The 15921-nt window shown below is 40.0% G+C and overlaps 1 protein-coding gene across 28 annotated transcripts in view; it reads right to left on the reverse strand.

Moving 5' to 3' along the window:
- SULF1 (sulfatase 1) overlaps positions 1 to 15921 on the reverse strand; it is a 164550-nt gene that overhangs the window by 75408 nt on the left and 73221 nt on the right. For 26 of the 28 annotated variants that reach the window (XR_011233179.1, XR_011233178.1, XR_011233176.1 and 23 more), the window contains 2 exons: positions 5200 to 5272; positions 4662 to 4893 (listed from right to left, as the gene is read on the reverse strand). Coding sequence is in view for 19 of the 28 variants with exons in the window: in XM_069466397.1 (XP_069322498.1) it covers positions 4662 to 4833 (172 nt within the window). In the remaining 9 variants the exon portion in view is untranslated. Of the gene's footprint in view, positions 1 to 4638; positions 4894 to 5199; positions 5273 to 15921 lie in introns of all 28 variants that reach the window. The other 2 variants (XM_069466412.1, XM_069466411.1) reach the window with 1 other exon arrangement.

A 15921-nucleotide genomic window follows, 5' to 3' on the forward strand; every position in this document is an offset into this window, starting at 1 on the left:
GTCCCTGTGTTTTGACCTCTGCTTTAAAGAAGCAAAGTATCTCCGTGTATTAATGGCCTCATTTCACTTATGATCTAAGAGAAACATTCAGTTGGGATGTTAGCGTGAGACAATTTCGTAGGAATGTAAGAAACACCATATTGAGTCAGATCAATGGTCCAATCCGCTCAATGTTTTGTTTCTCAGAGTAGCACAAGGGACCGTTTAGGAAGGATTTAGGGCCTGATCTCTTTGATGCTAGTCTCGGAAAGTTAGGGGATTCCCTCAAGCATCCTGCATTTTCTTCCTTCTGATTTATAAAATATTTCAAGTGTAGGGAATAACAGAACAAATGACACATCTTGTACCCTTACCAAAGCTTAACATGATTGTAGTTCCTTCAGTTTTAAAATCAAATGTGGATGCTACTGACACTCTTGGTTTCCACTCCTTCCTCAGGGTAACCATTCTCCTGAACTTCATGTTGACCGTTTCCCTGTGTGTTCTCTTAGCTTAAAAAATTGTAAATCTTCCAGCCATTATCTTACTCCAAAGACCTGAGCCATTTACAGGTATAGGCACAACCTGAATAACCTCTTAAGCTGCAGACAAAGCAAATTCAGAAATAAGGGGACCCTGCGTTAAGCCAGTTAATCCTTCCACCGATTGTTTCCTCCAAGGATGGCGAACTTTGTCCCAGCCACCCAACTTGAGTGGATGACAATACTCATTCCTAGTAACGTGAATGAATGCTCTTTGGAAAAAGATAAAGTGTTACCCACATGCAAGGTTCTATCACTTTTATTACTGAGTTCCTTATGTGTCTTCCTCCCTTCATAGACTAACTTACTTGTCCTCAGACAGAATTGAGGGAGTGGCCCCTATTCATGCTACAGTGTCTTCCTCTCCAGCTTGGTTTCATAAACTTTAATTGCAGCCCTTCTCTGCCTTTGTCTCTCCAGACAAAGAGGTAGAATTGTTTCATTCTTTACCAGTAGGAGAAGTATTCTATTAAAATTTTCATAATTGTTCTTCTAAGTCTTTTCTAAGTCTGTTCTATCTTTCTGGAGGCAGGGTAGCCAAAATTGCCTGCAGCATTGCAGGTGCAAAAAAAAAATTTGCATTAGGCACAGAATTATTAAAGCACTTGGCAAACAAAATTTCCTTTAAGTAAAAAATAAAACAAAACACAACCCAACCACATCAAAACCGCAATGAGATACCACCTTACGCCCATTAGGATGGCCACTATTTAAAAAACAAAACAAAACAAAACAGAAAATAACAAGTGTTGGGTGGATGTGGAGAAATTGTAACAATTATGCACAGTTGGAGGGAATCAAAATGGTTCAGTTGCTATGGAGAAAAAACAGTAAGATTCTTCCTCCAAAAATTAAAAATAAAATTATCATATGATCCAGCATTCCACTTCTCGGTATAGATCCAAAAGCATTGAAAGTAAGGTCTTGAACACTTGTGTTCGTAGCAGCATTATTCACAATAAACAAAAGGAGGAAGCAACTCAAATTTCCAGCAGTGGATGAATGGATGAATGGTACATACATACAATGGGACATTATTTAGCCTTAAAAAGGAAGGACATTCTGGCACATGTTATAACATGGATGAACCTTGAGGACATTATGCTAAGTGAAAGTCACAAAAAGGTGAATACTGTATGCTTCCACCTATATGAGGGACCTAGAGTAGTCAAATTCATAGAGACAGAAAGTAGAACGGTGGTTGCCAGGGGTTGGGGGAGAGAGAAATGGGGAGTTGTGGTTTAATAGATATAGAATTCAAATTTTGTAAGATGAAGAGTTCTGGAGATTGGTTGTAAAACAATGTGAATATATTTAACAGTACTGAACCGTACATTTAAAAATGGTTGAGATAGTAAACAAAAGCCAAAAAACAACCAAAACCTAGAGCAATAATGTTTAAGAAGGATTATGAGCACATTACAAAGAAATGGGCAAATGTCTCCATAAAACAGTAACCACTACCAAGAGCATAACTTTCCAGCTTAGAATAGAGGTCTTTGTTGAACATTTTACCCATGGTTCACTGTGGTTCATAATCATCTTGTTTGGCCAATAAGAAAATAAGGCCCATGTTATACTTCTGTTATCTCAGAAATTAGAACATAACTATGCATTTACAGGTTGTTTTTAGGAAGGGCACAATAAACATGTAGGTGGACAGATTAAGGGAGAGACAGTGGTTAAATGTATAGCTGAGGGGACCTACACCTAATACAGGTCTGGGTTTCACAATTTACTAGCTCACCACAAGCTATATGACATCTCTAAGTCCCATTTTTCTCATGTGTAAATTGAGGAGAGTAATAGTAACTAGTTCGTAGAGTTACTGTGAAGATTAGATAATCTAATGCTCATCGTGTTATCTGGCTAGAAAATCCAGGAGGCAGGTACACCTGGGTTGATAAAGCCTGGTCCACAACCCTTCGTCCTTATATCCATATGCCTCCCACAGAAGCCAGCACTTAGTAACTGCTCAGGAAATATTTGCTGAATGAATGAATGATCAGACAAGGCTGAACATTTGAATTCTGTTAAAAATAGATTTATCAAACAATGCCCTAATATATTTTTAAAATAGTGCTATATATTGAAGAGGTAGATCATGATGGATTCCTGTATTCATTTCTGAGAATTATGTTAGCTTTTTCAGGACCCCGTGGGGCCGTTTCAAGTTTATTTAGTGCTCACTATATTCCCAGCACAGTCTCAGCATGAGGACTGCTACATAAATAGAACACACCCCTGTCCTCTGGTCCATCTCACTCCAGTGGCGGGGACAGGCGTGGGGGGCCTGGTAGAATAAGGGCCGTGCTGGAGGCATGTCCATGGGCTGCAAAGGAAAGTCGCATTGAGCCTGCTGGAGGGTAGGATGGTTTTGGTTTAAGGACACTAAACCCAAGGACAAGGCACCTGAACTGGGTCATGAAGAACAGAGAGGGCTTCTCCAGGTAGAGAAAGGGGCAAAGGCAGGGGGTTGAGCTGTGCAGAGGCTTGGAATAGAGGTGAAGGGGCTGAGACACCAGACACCTTCAGGAAGTGGAAGTTGTTTTTATGAAGCACAGAGTGAAAGTGGGGAACGGAAAACAGCCTTAGAGACAGGTGGGGGCCAGATGGCTCAGAACTCACTTGCCTGCAGTGGAGAGGGCTTAATCCTCTTGGCAAAGGGAAACCACACAAGGGATTTCAGCAGCAAAGTGATCTGATCAGATAGATACTTGAAAGATGATTCTGGCAACGGAGAGCAGGATGGGAAGAAGCAGCCCAAGACTACAGGGGATGGGTGGGCCAGGTGACCCACCGGTTAGGGAAAACCTGGGAGAGAGGAGGAGGACGTAAAGATCTCAGCTGCAGTGAGAGGCATGGATGGGAGAGATGTTAAGGAAGGTGAATGAGACACGTGTACCTCATTTTACATGCTCTGTAAGTGAATGAAAACATTTAAACCAGCAGCTACATACATGCTAACATCATATGTGCAAGACCTTTCATTTTGGCGTGTCACCTGAAAATCAATACTCTTATGAAAAAAAGATAATGAAGAGAGCAGACCTCGGATGACTTCAACAATAATGACCCTGCTGGCTTTTAGTGCATTTGCTTCCAGCTGAACCCTAGGAGTTAACTTTGTTGGGGTTCCATGGTCTGGTTTCAAACTGGAAATCAAAGTCCCCTTCCATGTAGATCAAATTCGAGCATGGAGGTTTTTTTCCTTACAAACCGGAGCAGCAGGAGCTCTGTGAAGAAGCCCAGAATGCTCTGCTAGCCCCGAGTCTAAAAGATTCCACCCACGGTCAAGCTGAATGTGATGGGTAGGCACAGCTGAATGATGCCTGAGAGCAAGGAATTTGGGTCCAGGAAAGGGGACGAGGGGTGGTGGTGACAACTTGAAGGGGCAAGCTTTTTACCTGTCTTAGAATATGCTAGAACTCGGCCCTGGGCTTATCGACAAGACCATAGGGCTGGACCATTAAAGGTGAGAGGATGAGAAACCCAATCAGACGATATAGAAAGTAAGTGGAACTACTAGATGTTGGCAGGTTTTCCCAAGTGCTCTACAGTTAACCCAGGTCAGCTAATTCAAAAAGCATCACATCTAAGGTGGTAGTAAGTGGATTGACTACCAAAAGATATGCAGAATGCTGTACTTTCCAAATACCTAACAATTACTGTAGCAAGCTATGAACAAGTAATTCACTCTAATAATAACAACAGTTGAAAGTTCTTTTAGTATCCATCTATATTCATATACGTTGCATAGAATTACAGTCACACTCTCTTACTCTTCGAAACGACTTTGCCCAAATATTTTAAAAATTTCTTGGCTGAGAATTTCCAAGGTACATGATCAAATCCTTGACTCTTGCCATCTTCTGTGCTTACTCTATTCCTCCATCCTCCTACTGCCCCGGGCCCCTTCCCAGACTGCTGCAAAAGCTGAATACCAGAGAAGTGATGCTAAAACATAAGCCAAATGCCTTATGTATCAATACAAGTTCACGGTATAAACTAGGTTGCTGGTTAAGGTGCTATAGTTCAGTGCAAAAGCCGAACATGTTCACTGAGTGTTACCAATAAGGCTGAGGCTCAGTAAATCATCTGAACAGAAGAGACTAACAAGGGAACAATCCAGTGTCTCACCCAGCTCCACGTCTTGGTCATCGGTGAGCATGAGAATGATGTTGGGTCGGATGTTTTTCCGTTCCTGCTGTATCCGTCCTCTGAACCTCGCAGATCTGACAGTCGAACAGAGGCTCCCCAGCAATTCTGTGCCCAGGACAGCCAAAACCAGCGCAGTGCAAGAATACTTCATTGTCTTTGGTCCAATGTCGCAGAACGGACACGACGTCTCAGTCTCCTGATTTCTGGAGTTCTGGGCAAGCAGAGAAGAAAGGAGAGGGAGAGACTAAAATGAAATCCAAACCCCAAACACAGTTGCAGGAAAAGGTCTCCAAATGAGTCAGTACTGGCACATCAACTGGCAGACAGAGAGGGCTGCACGTGAGTCAGAAGCAGAAAACCCTCCCGAGCATCGGGTAGTTTTTTAAGCACTTGATTATTTTGCAAATTCACTTTTGTTCTTTATTCTGATTCCAACTTTTCCTACTTCGATTCACTGCCAAAATATAATTTCCAACACAAAGCTCAAATGTAAAAGCTTTCTGACAAGAGCTAATACCTTGAATTAGGTATCCTGGTTGAATAATCAATTTCTACGCTCACAGGTATTCAGAACAGCTGCAGATGGAGTCCTAGAGGGGGGAGAAAAAATACAAAGGAAATATCAGTAAAGGATTTTAAAACAGATTTTTGATTTGAAGTAGTCTCTTGAAACAGTATGTTATATGTGCATAATATATATTTTTTTCTTCTGTACTCCAAAACGGAGGAACAGTAGGGAAACAACACTCAGAACTGCTAAAAAATCACTCAAATAACAGCTTCATTCCAGAATCGACTCCATAAAAGGGTGGCAAGGGTGTCATCCCTGCTCACGCTCTAACAGTACTTTAAACATCCCCGACAGAACTAATGATCAGTTGGAAGAGCCAGCAGCCAGTGAAACCACGGTGCCCTTGGAACGAGTGTCTGCACGTGGGGAGTGGATGGCACACGGGGCGGGCTGGGGGAACCCTGACTCACCTGCATATGATGCTGAGTACCTATCAAGCAGAAGGAAACAAAAAGCTGTCATTTGTCACCTGCATGATGTCACTCACTACCCAGGAGAGTCCTTTCTGCTGACAAAGACTTCACAGTGAGTGACTGGGACAACCTTTCCTCAGCCTCTGAAAAGCTCCTAACCATCCTCCATCAATCACCAGGGGAAACAGCGCTTCCTCTGGTGGGCAAGGCTGGTCCCCTGTCCAGCCCTTGTCCTCAGCTTGTGCCAGTGCTTGAGTGGACAGAGCCCCCTTTCCACGGTCAGTCACCAGCCTCGCTGTTGGCAAGACGGGGTACAGCGTGGCTAGCATAGCACAGGGGTTTTGCTTTGCCGCAGATCTGAACCTGCAAAGCACAATGATTGATTGGCTCTGAGGCTGGAGGTTAGAGGCTACCCTTCCACATTAAAAAATAAATAAAATCCAGAGGGGAGTGCTCCAAAATCTTTGCAAAGCTGCACAGAAGGAGGCTTTTGAAAGGGTTGGAAAAATGCCCCTCTCACTTTGGAACACTAACCTGCTGAAAGCTTTTTTCTTGGATGTCTGAAAGATAGCAAACGGCTCATTTAAAAAAAATTTTTTTTCTCTTGTATGTCATGAGGGATCCTCTTAATGGGAATTTAGGCTGCCCTAAAATTAATTAGATAGCAGTCTGCTTCATCAGCCGCCCCGTCCCCATACACCTGAGGATTGTATTTTGAACTGCAACATAAACTGGCATTGGATAAACAGGCATAACTAATTAAAGTGTAAGCATCGCATAGGAGGAGGAAAGGGGCTCCATCACTCAATTTCATGCCCTAAATTCTGGAAGGTGACATGGGGCAGCGAAAGAAGAAAGACTGTGTACTGTTTACCCCTGCCATGCACATTATTTTGTTTTGCACAAATACACACATATCCCTATTATTTTAAACTTTATGAGCTATTTTGTAAACAGTTCTAATGCTTTTCACTCTGCAGCCTGTAATTATACTGTGGGGGTGGGGGTGGGGGTGGGGGGGGAGTAGGGGGAGGAGAGAGACAACAAAAAGGAGGTTTTTAAACAAAAATCTAGTGTCTGCAGCCAGGCAGTCCTGACCGTGTTATCTGCAGAGCAGCAAGCGAGCCAGCTCCAACTAATGGGGTAGCTCTGTAAAAGTCAATATGTAAGACTCGCTGCTTTCTTGTTTTTTAAACAACTAGGGGTTGTTCCAGTGATTGTTGTGCATGCTGAACACTGAAAGCCTTCAATTATTCTGCACCGACTGTTTGGTTTCTGTGCATTTGTTTTAAATCACGAGAAACCTGATATGGGCATGAAAGGACAGGAAAACTACAGAAATAAAATGCCAAACAATGGCTTGTTCCCACAAAGCATGGGTCAGGCTAAGTAGTTAAATCTAGAAATTTCTTAGAGGGTTGGTTCTTTAAGCAGCAAAACTTTGCTCTCCTCTCAAAGCCTGCACAGGTGTGTGAAGAGAGAGTGAACAGGGCTTTCTTGCATTTGCCGTAGCATAAACCAACCTCGGCTGGCAGTAGCAACCTGGAAGGACAGTCAGCCTCACAGCCTTGAGCAAACAGTGGCAGAGTTTAAATAATCAGCCACACACAAAACTGGAAGTTCTTGACAATTAAGATGCTGATAACATGCCCTGGAACCCAACCAACATTACTAGTTATTCTTTTCTTTATCTTATTTACTTTACTTCTTCCTTTAGGAAAAAGCAAATTAGCTTTAATGGTACCTTTGCATAAAACACATCAAAAATCATTTCCTAATACAGAAAAGGGAAAGCTACTCTGCTCTGATGTGGTTTTTATCTACAAAGTGACCTTTCCTCCTGGGAAATGAAAAGTGCAGAAAAGACTTACATTTTTCTGCCACGGTATGTCTTATTTTTTTAATTAAAATTTTTATTTTTAATTAACATATAATAGTTGTATGTATTTATGAGGTATAATGGGATGTTTTGATATATGTATACATTGTGGAATAATTATATCAGGTTAATTAACACATCTGTCACTTCACAGTTTTGTTTTGTTTTTTTGTAGTGAGAACATTTAAATTCTATTCTTTTAGAAAATTCAAGACATACAACACATCGTTATTAACTATGGTCACCTTGCTGTGCAATAGATTTTGAAAGCTTATTCCTCTTGTCTAACCAGAACTTTGAACTCTTTGGTCAACTTCCTCTCCCACATGCCCCCACCCAGTTTATTATCCATCCAGGGAATTCATACGTAAAAACATATAAATTGAGTGCTCAAGAAAGTTGACCTTTCAGACAGGTCTGCCCAGCAAGAGTCCTCTATCTTTTCCCACCTCCCCTCACTAAAACACACCACTCTAGAAAAACTGCACATAGACAATTCTTTATTTGAAAATGACCTTTTAAAACCTGGCATCCTCTAACTACCTGGTTTCCAGCTCTAGAAGGACAAGAAGCAAAGAAAGGGGGGGGAAAACCTCTGATAGACAAAATGCAGAACTCGACAGAGGAGACAGGATGCAATGTTTGAACTGGATACTGTGCACAGGACGATGAGGGTCCTTAGAGACGAACAATTTGTCTGGAGAAATAGTAGAAAATAGGAGAAATGTAAAAAAGAGGGTTTTTTTCTTACACATGGAAAGGGAGCTTGAGGAACGGTGTCATAGTCACAAATTAAGACCAGAATACATGTTGCCTTTTCTCCAAGCCATAAAATGAAAACACCAGTTGTAGTTACGGTCAACTGGTGTAGAATGTTTGCAGGACTTCGTGTAGGGCAGTCAAGCCAAGCTAGAAATGTGGTACTAAATATTTCAAGTCACATACAAAAGCAAAAAAAGACTGGAAAGGACTTCAAGCCAACTGGATAGACAGTTTAGTTCACATATGCTTGTCTAGCAACGCTCCAAATGAAACTGAAGCCCTCAGTACCCCAGGAGGTTTAAGAGGACTTCTGCCTTCACCAAGCCCCTCTTGTCCAGGCAGCTGGCACTAGATCTCTAAAGGGCACGTTGGCTCATAAGCCAGGGGCACTCTGCTTTCGTCCTCAGCAAGTTTCCACGGTGTAGTCTGGGGCTTTGGGGGCCGCTGTGACTCTTCTGGGGGGGTCCACGAGGTCAGAAATATTTTGATAAAAATACTGACACATTATTTACCTTTTTTCACTTTGTTGACATTTGCACTGGTGGCATAAGAACAATGGTGGGTAAAACTGCTTGTGTCTTAGTACAAATGATGGAAGCTTCACATATAGGTTTTTAAAAAGCCAGTTTCACTTAGGATGAAGCACTAAAATGATTAATCTTATTAAACTTTGGCTTTGAGTACACATCCTTTCTTTCTAATGTTCTGCTTTACGAGGCGGGAGGTACACACCAAGCCCCGTGCCGTTTTGCAAGCGTGACGGTTGTCCCGAGGAAAAGCACGGGGGTGGCTGCGTTGCAAACCGAACTAGCCATTTTTCTTTTTTCATTTTTACTTAAAAGAATCATCTGAACTTAGATATTTGGCAGATACTTTCTCAAATAATGAATGAAATGGGCCTATCATTTCAAGGGAAACTGACAGTATTTGTTACTGATGGTAGAAATCTAGCTTTAAGCTAAAATCAGAATTTTAGAAATCTTGTATCCTTTCCTTGGCAGCTTCCCAATATGTAAAACTTTTTTCTGATGATGCCGGTAGTGACATTAACCAATGTTGCTTTTTAATATTGTAAAATGAAATGTGTCACCATTCAGAATATTTACAAAATTCCTTGAAACAATATTTCCCAAATGACCACAATGCTACAAAATCATGCAAGAGTAAAAAAAGTCATTCGAAACACAAGATGACCACTGGATTTTAACGTAGTAGAGTATGAAAAGTTCATTGATGTGGTTTCAGATCTCTTACCGCAACTAACCTTTAAGAAATTATCACTTGTCAAGTTTTGTTGTAGTATCAAAGAATATCTACAAGTATCTGAAAAAGCTATTAAAATACTTCTACTTTTCCAACTACTTATCCATGTGAGGCTGGATTTTATTCCTGTACTTCAGCCAAAACTATGTATTTCAACAGATTGAATGCAGAAGCAGATATAAGAATCCAACGTTCTTCTTTACAGATAGACATTAAATAGATTTGCAAAAAATGTAAAACTAATGCCACTTTATTCACCTTTTTTTTGTTTGGAAGATATAGTTATTTTTCATAAAATATATCATTTAAGTTAACATATAATAGATTTGTTATTATGTTCAAAAGAATCAAGAAAGATTTAAAATTTTTCGGTTTTAATTTCTAAGTATTCCATAAGCCTGAGGTCCCCAACCCTTGGTACCAGTCCACAGGGTGTTAGGGACTGTCTGTGAAATTGTCTTCCATGAAACTTAGGAAACGGGAAGGGAGGGCTCACAGTAGGAGGTGAGTGGTAGGTGAGCATGAGCTTCATTTATATTTATAGCTGCTCCCCATCACCCGCATCACTGCCTGAGCTCCGCCTCACCACCACTCCCCCCACCACTGCCCCTATGAAAAAATTGTCTTCCGTGAAACTGGTCCCTGGTGCCAAAAAGGTTGGGGACTGCTGTCCACATAAGAGCTCTTGGGGGGTGTCCTCAACACATTTTAATAATATAAAGGGATCCTGAGCCTACAGGGTTTGAGAATTGCTGGCCTACAGTGTACCTGGTTCTATAGTTTGGCCCAGACCTTCACCTCTAAGACTGTAGACCTGGCCCTGTTCACAAACTTCTCATTCACTTTTTTCCCTTAAAGCCTTGAAACTGTCCTCAGTTCTAAATGCCTGGTCTCACATAAGAGTTGGTGATGAGTAATAACATTCTCTGTGTGTTTGTTTTTCACCCAAGGAAAACACAGAATTTTACAAATGAATGCTCACATAGCTCACATCTGTGAGGGACAGAGTCAGAACCACCTGCTCACGACAGAAATAAACTCTGGGACGGGGCACAAGAATCGTTTCTCGTACAAAGCAAGGCCACTCCAGAGTTAGGCCAGAGGAAAAAGGGACATCGTAACCAAACGAAATAGCAGGGGAGATTATGCAACTACTCGAAGCTGAATTTAGCCAGAACACATTTAGATTATTGTCAGAGTGCAGTGAAATAGAACTATGTCGCCAAGAAGCTGGTGTCCACCTCTCACCCTCCTGTCGCCCACTGCCAGCCGACATTCTCACATTTCTTAGGGTTGGTTTCCATGGCCCTTTCCTCTTAATGTGGGCTTTCAAGTCTCTCATAGATCCCTTCTTTTTTTTTTAGAGGAAGCCTTCAGGATGTGCTATCTTCTTTACAATATATGTGAAGTTCCCATGAAGAAGCTAATTTCTTCTTTTAACAACCCCATAGCTGGCAAAGTGCATCTATTGTTAAGCCCCAGAAAATTAGTTTCCCCACCTAATTTATTACCACTGCAAGCAAAGAAGATAGACAACTGTCCCCTTCTGGTGCAGTAACATTTTTATATTCCTCCAATAATAAATCCTCTTCCAGCAGGCAATGACAGCTGAAAAGTGCATGCTTCGGACCTAGAGCACTGGTGGGGAAACACTTGGCTAAATGATGAGATCCTCCCTCAGTGACGTGGCTTTTCTTCCTTTTCTCCCTTTCAACTGTTTCTCCTGCCCCCTGACCCCAAAACTGTGAATTCCAAAATTGCAAGGAACCTTGAAAAGTCATCTGTGCCCAAAATGGTTAGTGTCAGTTATCCCTAGGGTGGTGACAGAGAGGGGCAGATTTTATTTTTTACTTCATTCATGTATATACTGGATTTTTTTCAATGACCTGTTGCATTACAAATATAGAAATAAGTACATATGAGTTTTCTAGGTTTTCTCTCTGTCTCCTCATGGAGGAAGAGACGACACAGAAGGAGTTGAAGAGTAATAAGCACAAAGTTACAGGTTAGAGCAAGAAACATACTTCCGAGACTTACGCTCACCAAAGCAGGAACTAAAACCACATAAAAACAAGCTTACCAAGGACGTTCTAGAGAATATGAAAAGTCCAAGATTGAGATCTGTCCAGCTTCTTTCAGATGGAATGAGCAAAACAAAGGAAAACAAAGTATTTATATACTATGAAAAGAACCAGAAGGACCCGATGTTCCTGTAGCAGATGATACAATGTGTCTAAAGGGACTGATAATGGTCACTGGTGACCATTTATGGTCCAAACTGTTACCAGTGGTCAATGGTTTCAATGGAGGCGGTGAGATCCGAGAGAATGAGAACAAAGAAATGATCCAATTTCCAGAAAAAGGGGCTTCGGAAACTTCAATTAAAATGGATTTGGTGAAAGGACAGCAATGTTGACAAAAAGAACTATGAATGTGGCCTTGGGCATCTTAGTCAGGTCTTAAAGTATATGGTTGTTTACATTAAATTCCATTAAATTTGCCCTTGGTTTTATATTTGTATAGCCTATTTGTATTGAAGTAGCTAGAGGTATTCATTGCATTAGTCAGCAGAAGTAGTTTGTTGCAATAACAAAGAAACCCCAAATATCAATAGCTTAATACAGTAAAAGTGTATTTGTTGCTCACACTACAAAAGTCACACACAGGGTGGTTGAGAGCTCCCCTCTGCCCAGTCAAGCATGGAGGCACACTGACAGGGGCAGTGTGGTCATGTTGCTGCAATAACTAGATCAAGAGGCCGGGGAAGAAAACACTGGAGAATATTGCAGGAGCTTTTCATGCCTTCAACCTGGAAGTGACCCGGTTCACTTCTAATATTTCATTGGCTGTGACTAGTCACAAGGCCCTGCCAATTGCAAAAAGGCTGGGAAATTTGGTGAAGCAGATGAAGTGTTTGCTGAGCACTGCCGTCTAGGCCACAGCATAAAGTTTCATCAGTACCTTATGTTTTCTCTCTCTCTCTCCTCTCTCCACACACACACACATACACACTCTTATGATATGTATATAAATATATTTATACACACAGACATATATCTCAAGTAATAGAGAAACATAATGATCCTCATAGCTTAAATTTCAATCATTCTCGGTTACTAAAAATGTACTTTTAATAGATTTGGGAATTTCTTTTTTTTTTAGACATGCTTCATTTTAGTCTGTTTTACCAGTGTATACAATCTGGCACAATATGCATTTATTTTAAAGGTCCACAATTGTTGTGATACATTTGAGCTGAAGAAAATATTTTTAAAAAGACAAGTAGGTGCTATATTTGTATTTCGAAAGCATTTCTCGAACTCCTGGCCTTAAGTGATCCTACCGCCTCCACCTCCCAAAGTGCTGGGACTGCAGGTGTGAGCCACCGCACCGGCCTGGGAAGCAATTCTCCAAATACCGTCTTCTCGTCACACTATGTAAGAAAGAGGAACACCTGACTTCACCATATACATGAAACCAGTCAAGAGAATTCCACTGGCCTTCTGTCTATGCCATCAAGCTCACTGCCAATGCAATGCCCTTTAGCATCTTCTAGGAGTTAAACATAGCAGAGTGGATATGAGTTTCTTCCCAAGACCCTGCTGGCCTCACATAGAGTTGTGGCCAAGAAACTGAGGTCTGAAAATAAGAGTGTGAAGGATGAACATGCATTTCAAAAGACAGTGAAAGAGAATTCTAGTTCCTAACTCAAGGCAAATTATGGAGATTAGCTGTATTTTTTTCAAAATTCATTACGTACAGGATAACCTTTTTTAAAAAATCATACATTCATATTAAAGCCAATGCCTTTGCTCAGAGACATTTTCAAGGAAGCCTTAAAATACAGATTGGTTCATGTATTGATATTAATATTTTAAAAATCCTCCTTTACAACTTGTATTGGGAAATACTATTTTGAGATCTTTTGTACCACTGGTTAAACATATAATTCTAAGTGTTTTAATAACAAAATCATCTTCAACATATATCTAAATCCCTGTGCTATCTTTAGGTTATTGGATCTCTTTTAGCTGTATACTTATCTCCCAACAACTAATGAGCATAGTTTTACATTTATCAGTAAAAAGAGCAACTCTATTTAGATTTCTGGTGAAATTCAGTCCTGCAGTCATGAAAAATATCATTACAATAGGATAAATGGAATAATTAGCAGGCCTTTCTAGGAAAATTAATTTACTGTATTAATCTTAGCAATAATGTATACAAAGAATGCAAACTGTCTATTTTCATTGACACCATTATGGTTTATGACATTACTGTCCAATCAAATTCAACATTTACCCTCAGATCACTATCTGGACGTGGAGATGTTTATCAGTGTCTTTAGATGGATTCCCAACTGAAGACATACAGCACGACATTTCTAAAACCATAAATTCACTAGCATTCACAGATTCAGATAATGAATCTGTAGTGACTTGAAACTTAAAATATGACTTCCGTCTTAGTTTTGTCTGGATAGAAGTTGGGAAGTGTATTAGCTAATAAAAACTTTTTATTCTATTGTTACAAAGAATAAACTTTATGAAGTTTTACGTGTAACAATTTATAGAATGAAAATTTTTAGAGCCATGTTAGCACCCTAAGCTGTCACTTGTCTTGTGTGACAAATAAATCTTCCTGAAAAGTCTCAGATTATGATCTATGTCCATGGATGTTTGAGGCAAATTTATATTTATTGTCACTGGAGTATCTTTATAAAAAGATGTTTATAGGTGGAACAGTCCTTAGAATTCATCTAGACTTCTAAACTATAAACACTTGACGGTGTTCCACTTTCAGAATTTATTTTCTCACTGACTACTCTACTTTGTTTTAAACCTCTATTTCTCAGCACACACACTGAGAACAGCACTTGTCACACAAAGGAGCTGATATAATTAAACCAGATGATGCGCCCCACAAGTAAAATCAGCCATTCATGAAAGCTGGTCACCAGAGGACATTTCAAACAATGCATATTTTAAAGTCATCTAAAGTAATCCCTTCTCTCTACTGATTTGGTTTCCATGAAGTCTTAAGCACACGTGTGCTGCAAAAAGGGGGCTTATTAAAACCTGATGTGATATTAGAGATTATAATGCAACAGGATTGAGCTGATTTTGAAGATCTGAGTCTTCAAAAAGGAAAGCAATCTTCAATGGTATTTATAAGCTTACTAAAAGATCATACACAGAAAGATAAATGATGTTTACTTATTAATTAAGGAAAAACAAAAATAAAGAATGCTCCCTTGTTAACTGGATTGGGGTTATATATAAAATTTGCACATAAATGGGGGAACTAAAACAGTTTTCGCTGATGGACTGATTAGCAAAGCACAGCAACTATTTCATAGCTATGAAGAGTGAGGAGTTGGGTTATTTAGGAAATTCTTTTATAAAGTTGTGAAACCCAAGTATATCATTCCTGGCTCACAATGGTGAAACCTTACGAAAATGTGTCACATAACAACATTTGACAATCAAAATATTAGTTATCATCATTAGAAGTGAATTCTTATAGCTACTAAGTCTGGTCGCCTCAGAAGTTTACAAAGACCCCCAAAGTTTACCAAGACTTCCAGTCCAGGTAGACCTCTGGATGTTTTGTTTGTTTTCTCTGATTTTTTTTTTTTCTATTTCCTGATTGTATTTAGTTTCAATCATGGATAAAAATACAAAGGATCGAATTTGATGTTTCTTGTCCTGCATTTCAGGATTTCCATCATACAGCTTATACCTTGAAACAGACACCAAAGGAAACATGTAAATGATCATAAATTGTTTTGAGAATTCAGCAAAAAGCAACGCTCTGGCACACAGGCCATCTGCTTTTCCTCATTTCAACACCACTTCATGGTACAGATCATATATGAGGAAAGAGGTTAGCAACCCTCACTTCATAGGACTGAAGTGAAGGAGACATGCTAGAAAACACCTTATAGAATCTCTGAGTTTGAAGGGTATCTCAAAGTTGCCTACATCAAACTTTAATGAATAAAACTTCTCTATAGGTAGCATCAAGGAACAGCATCCCCATCTAGGTAACACAGAACTTATTAAACCATCTGTTTAGTTTTGGGTGACATTTAAGGTCAGAAAATTCTCCCCTTTACTGAACAAAAATTTGCCTTCCTCTCTGTTCTAGATGTTTAGTCATGCTCTGTTCTTCTAAGCCAATGAAATAAATTCTGTATTCTTCTGTATAACAAATACTTTGACTATTTCAAGATTGTTTCCATCTAACTCCTAAGTCTTTTCCTCTTACAAAACATACCTATGCGGTGGTTTAATAGTAAATTATGGGAGAGAGTTGGAAGGGATTATTTTGAATTTGGCCATTGGTTGG

This window comes from Eulemur rufifrons, chromosome 3 (genome assembly GCF_041146395.1).
Source record: "Eulemur rufifrons isolate Redbay chromosome 3, OSU_ERuf_1, whole genome shotgun sequence".
Taxonomy (NCBI): Eukaryota; Metazoa; Chordata; class Mammalia; order Primates; family Lemuridae; genus Eulemur; species Eulemur rufifrons.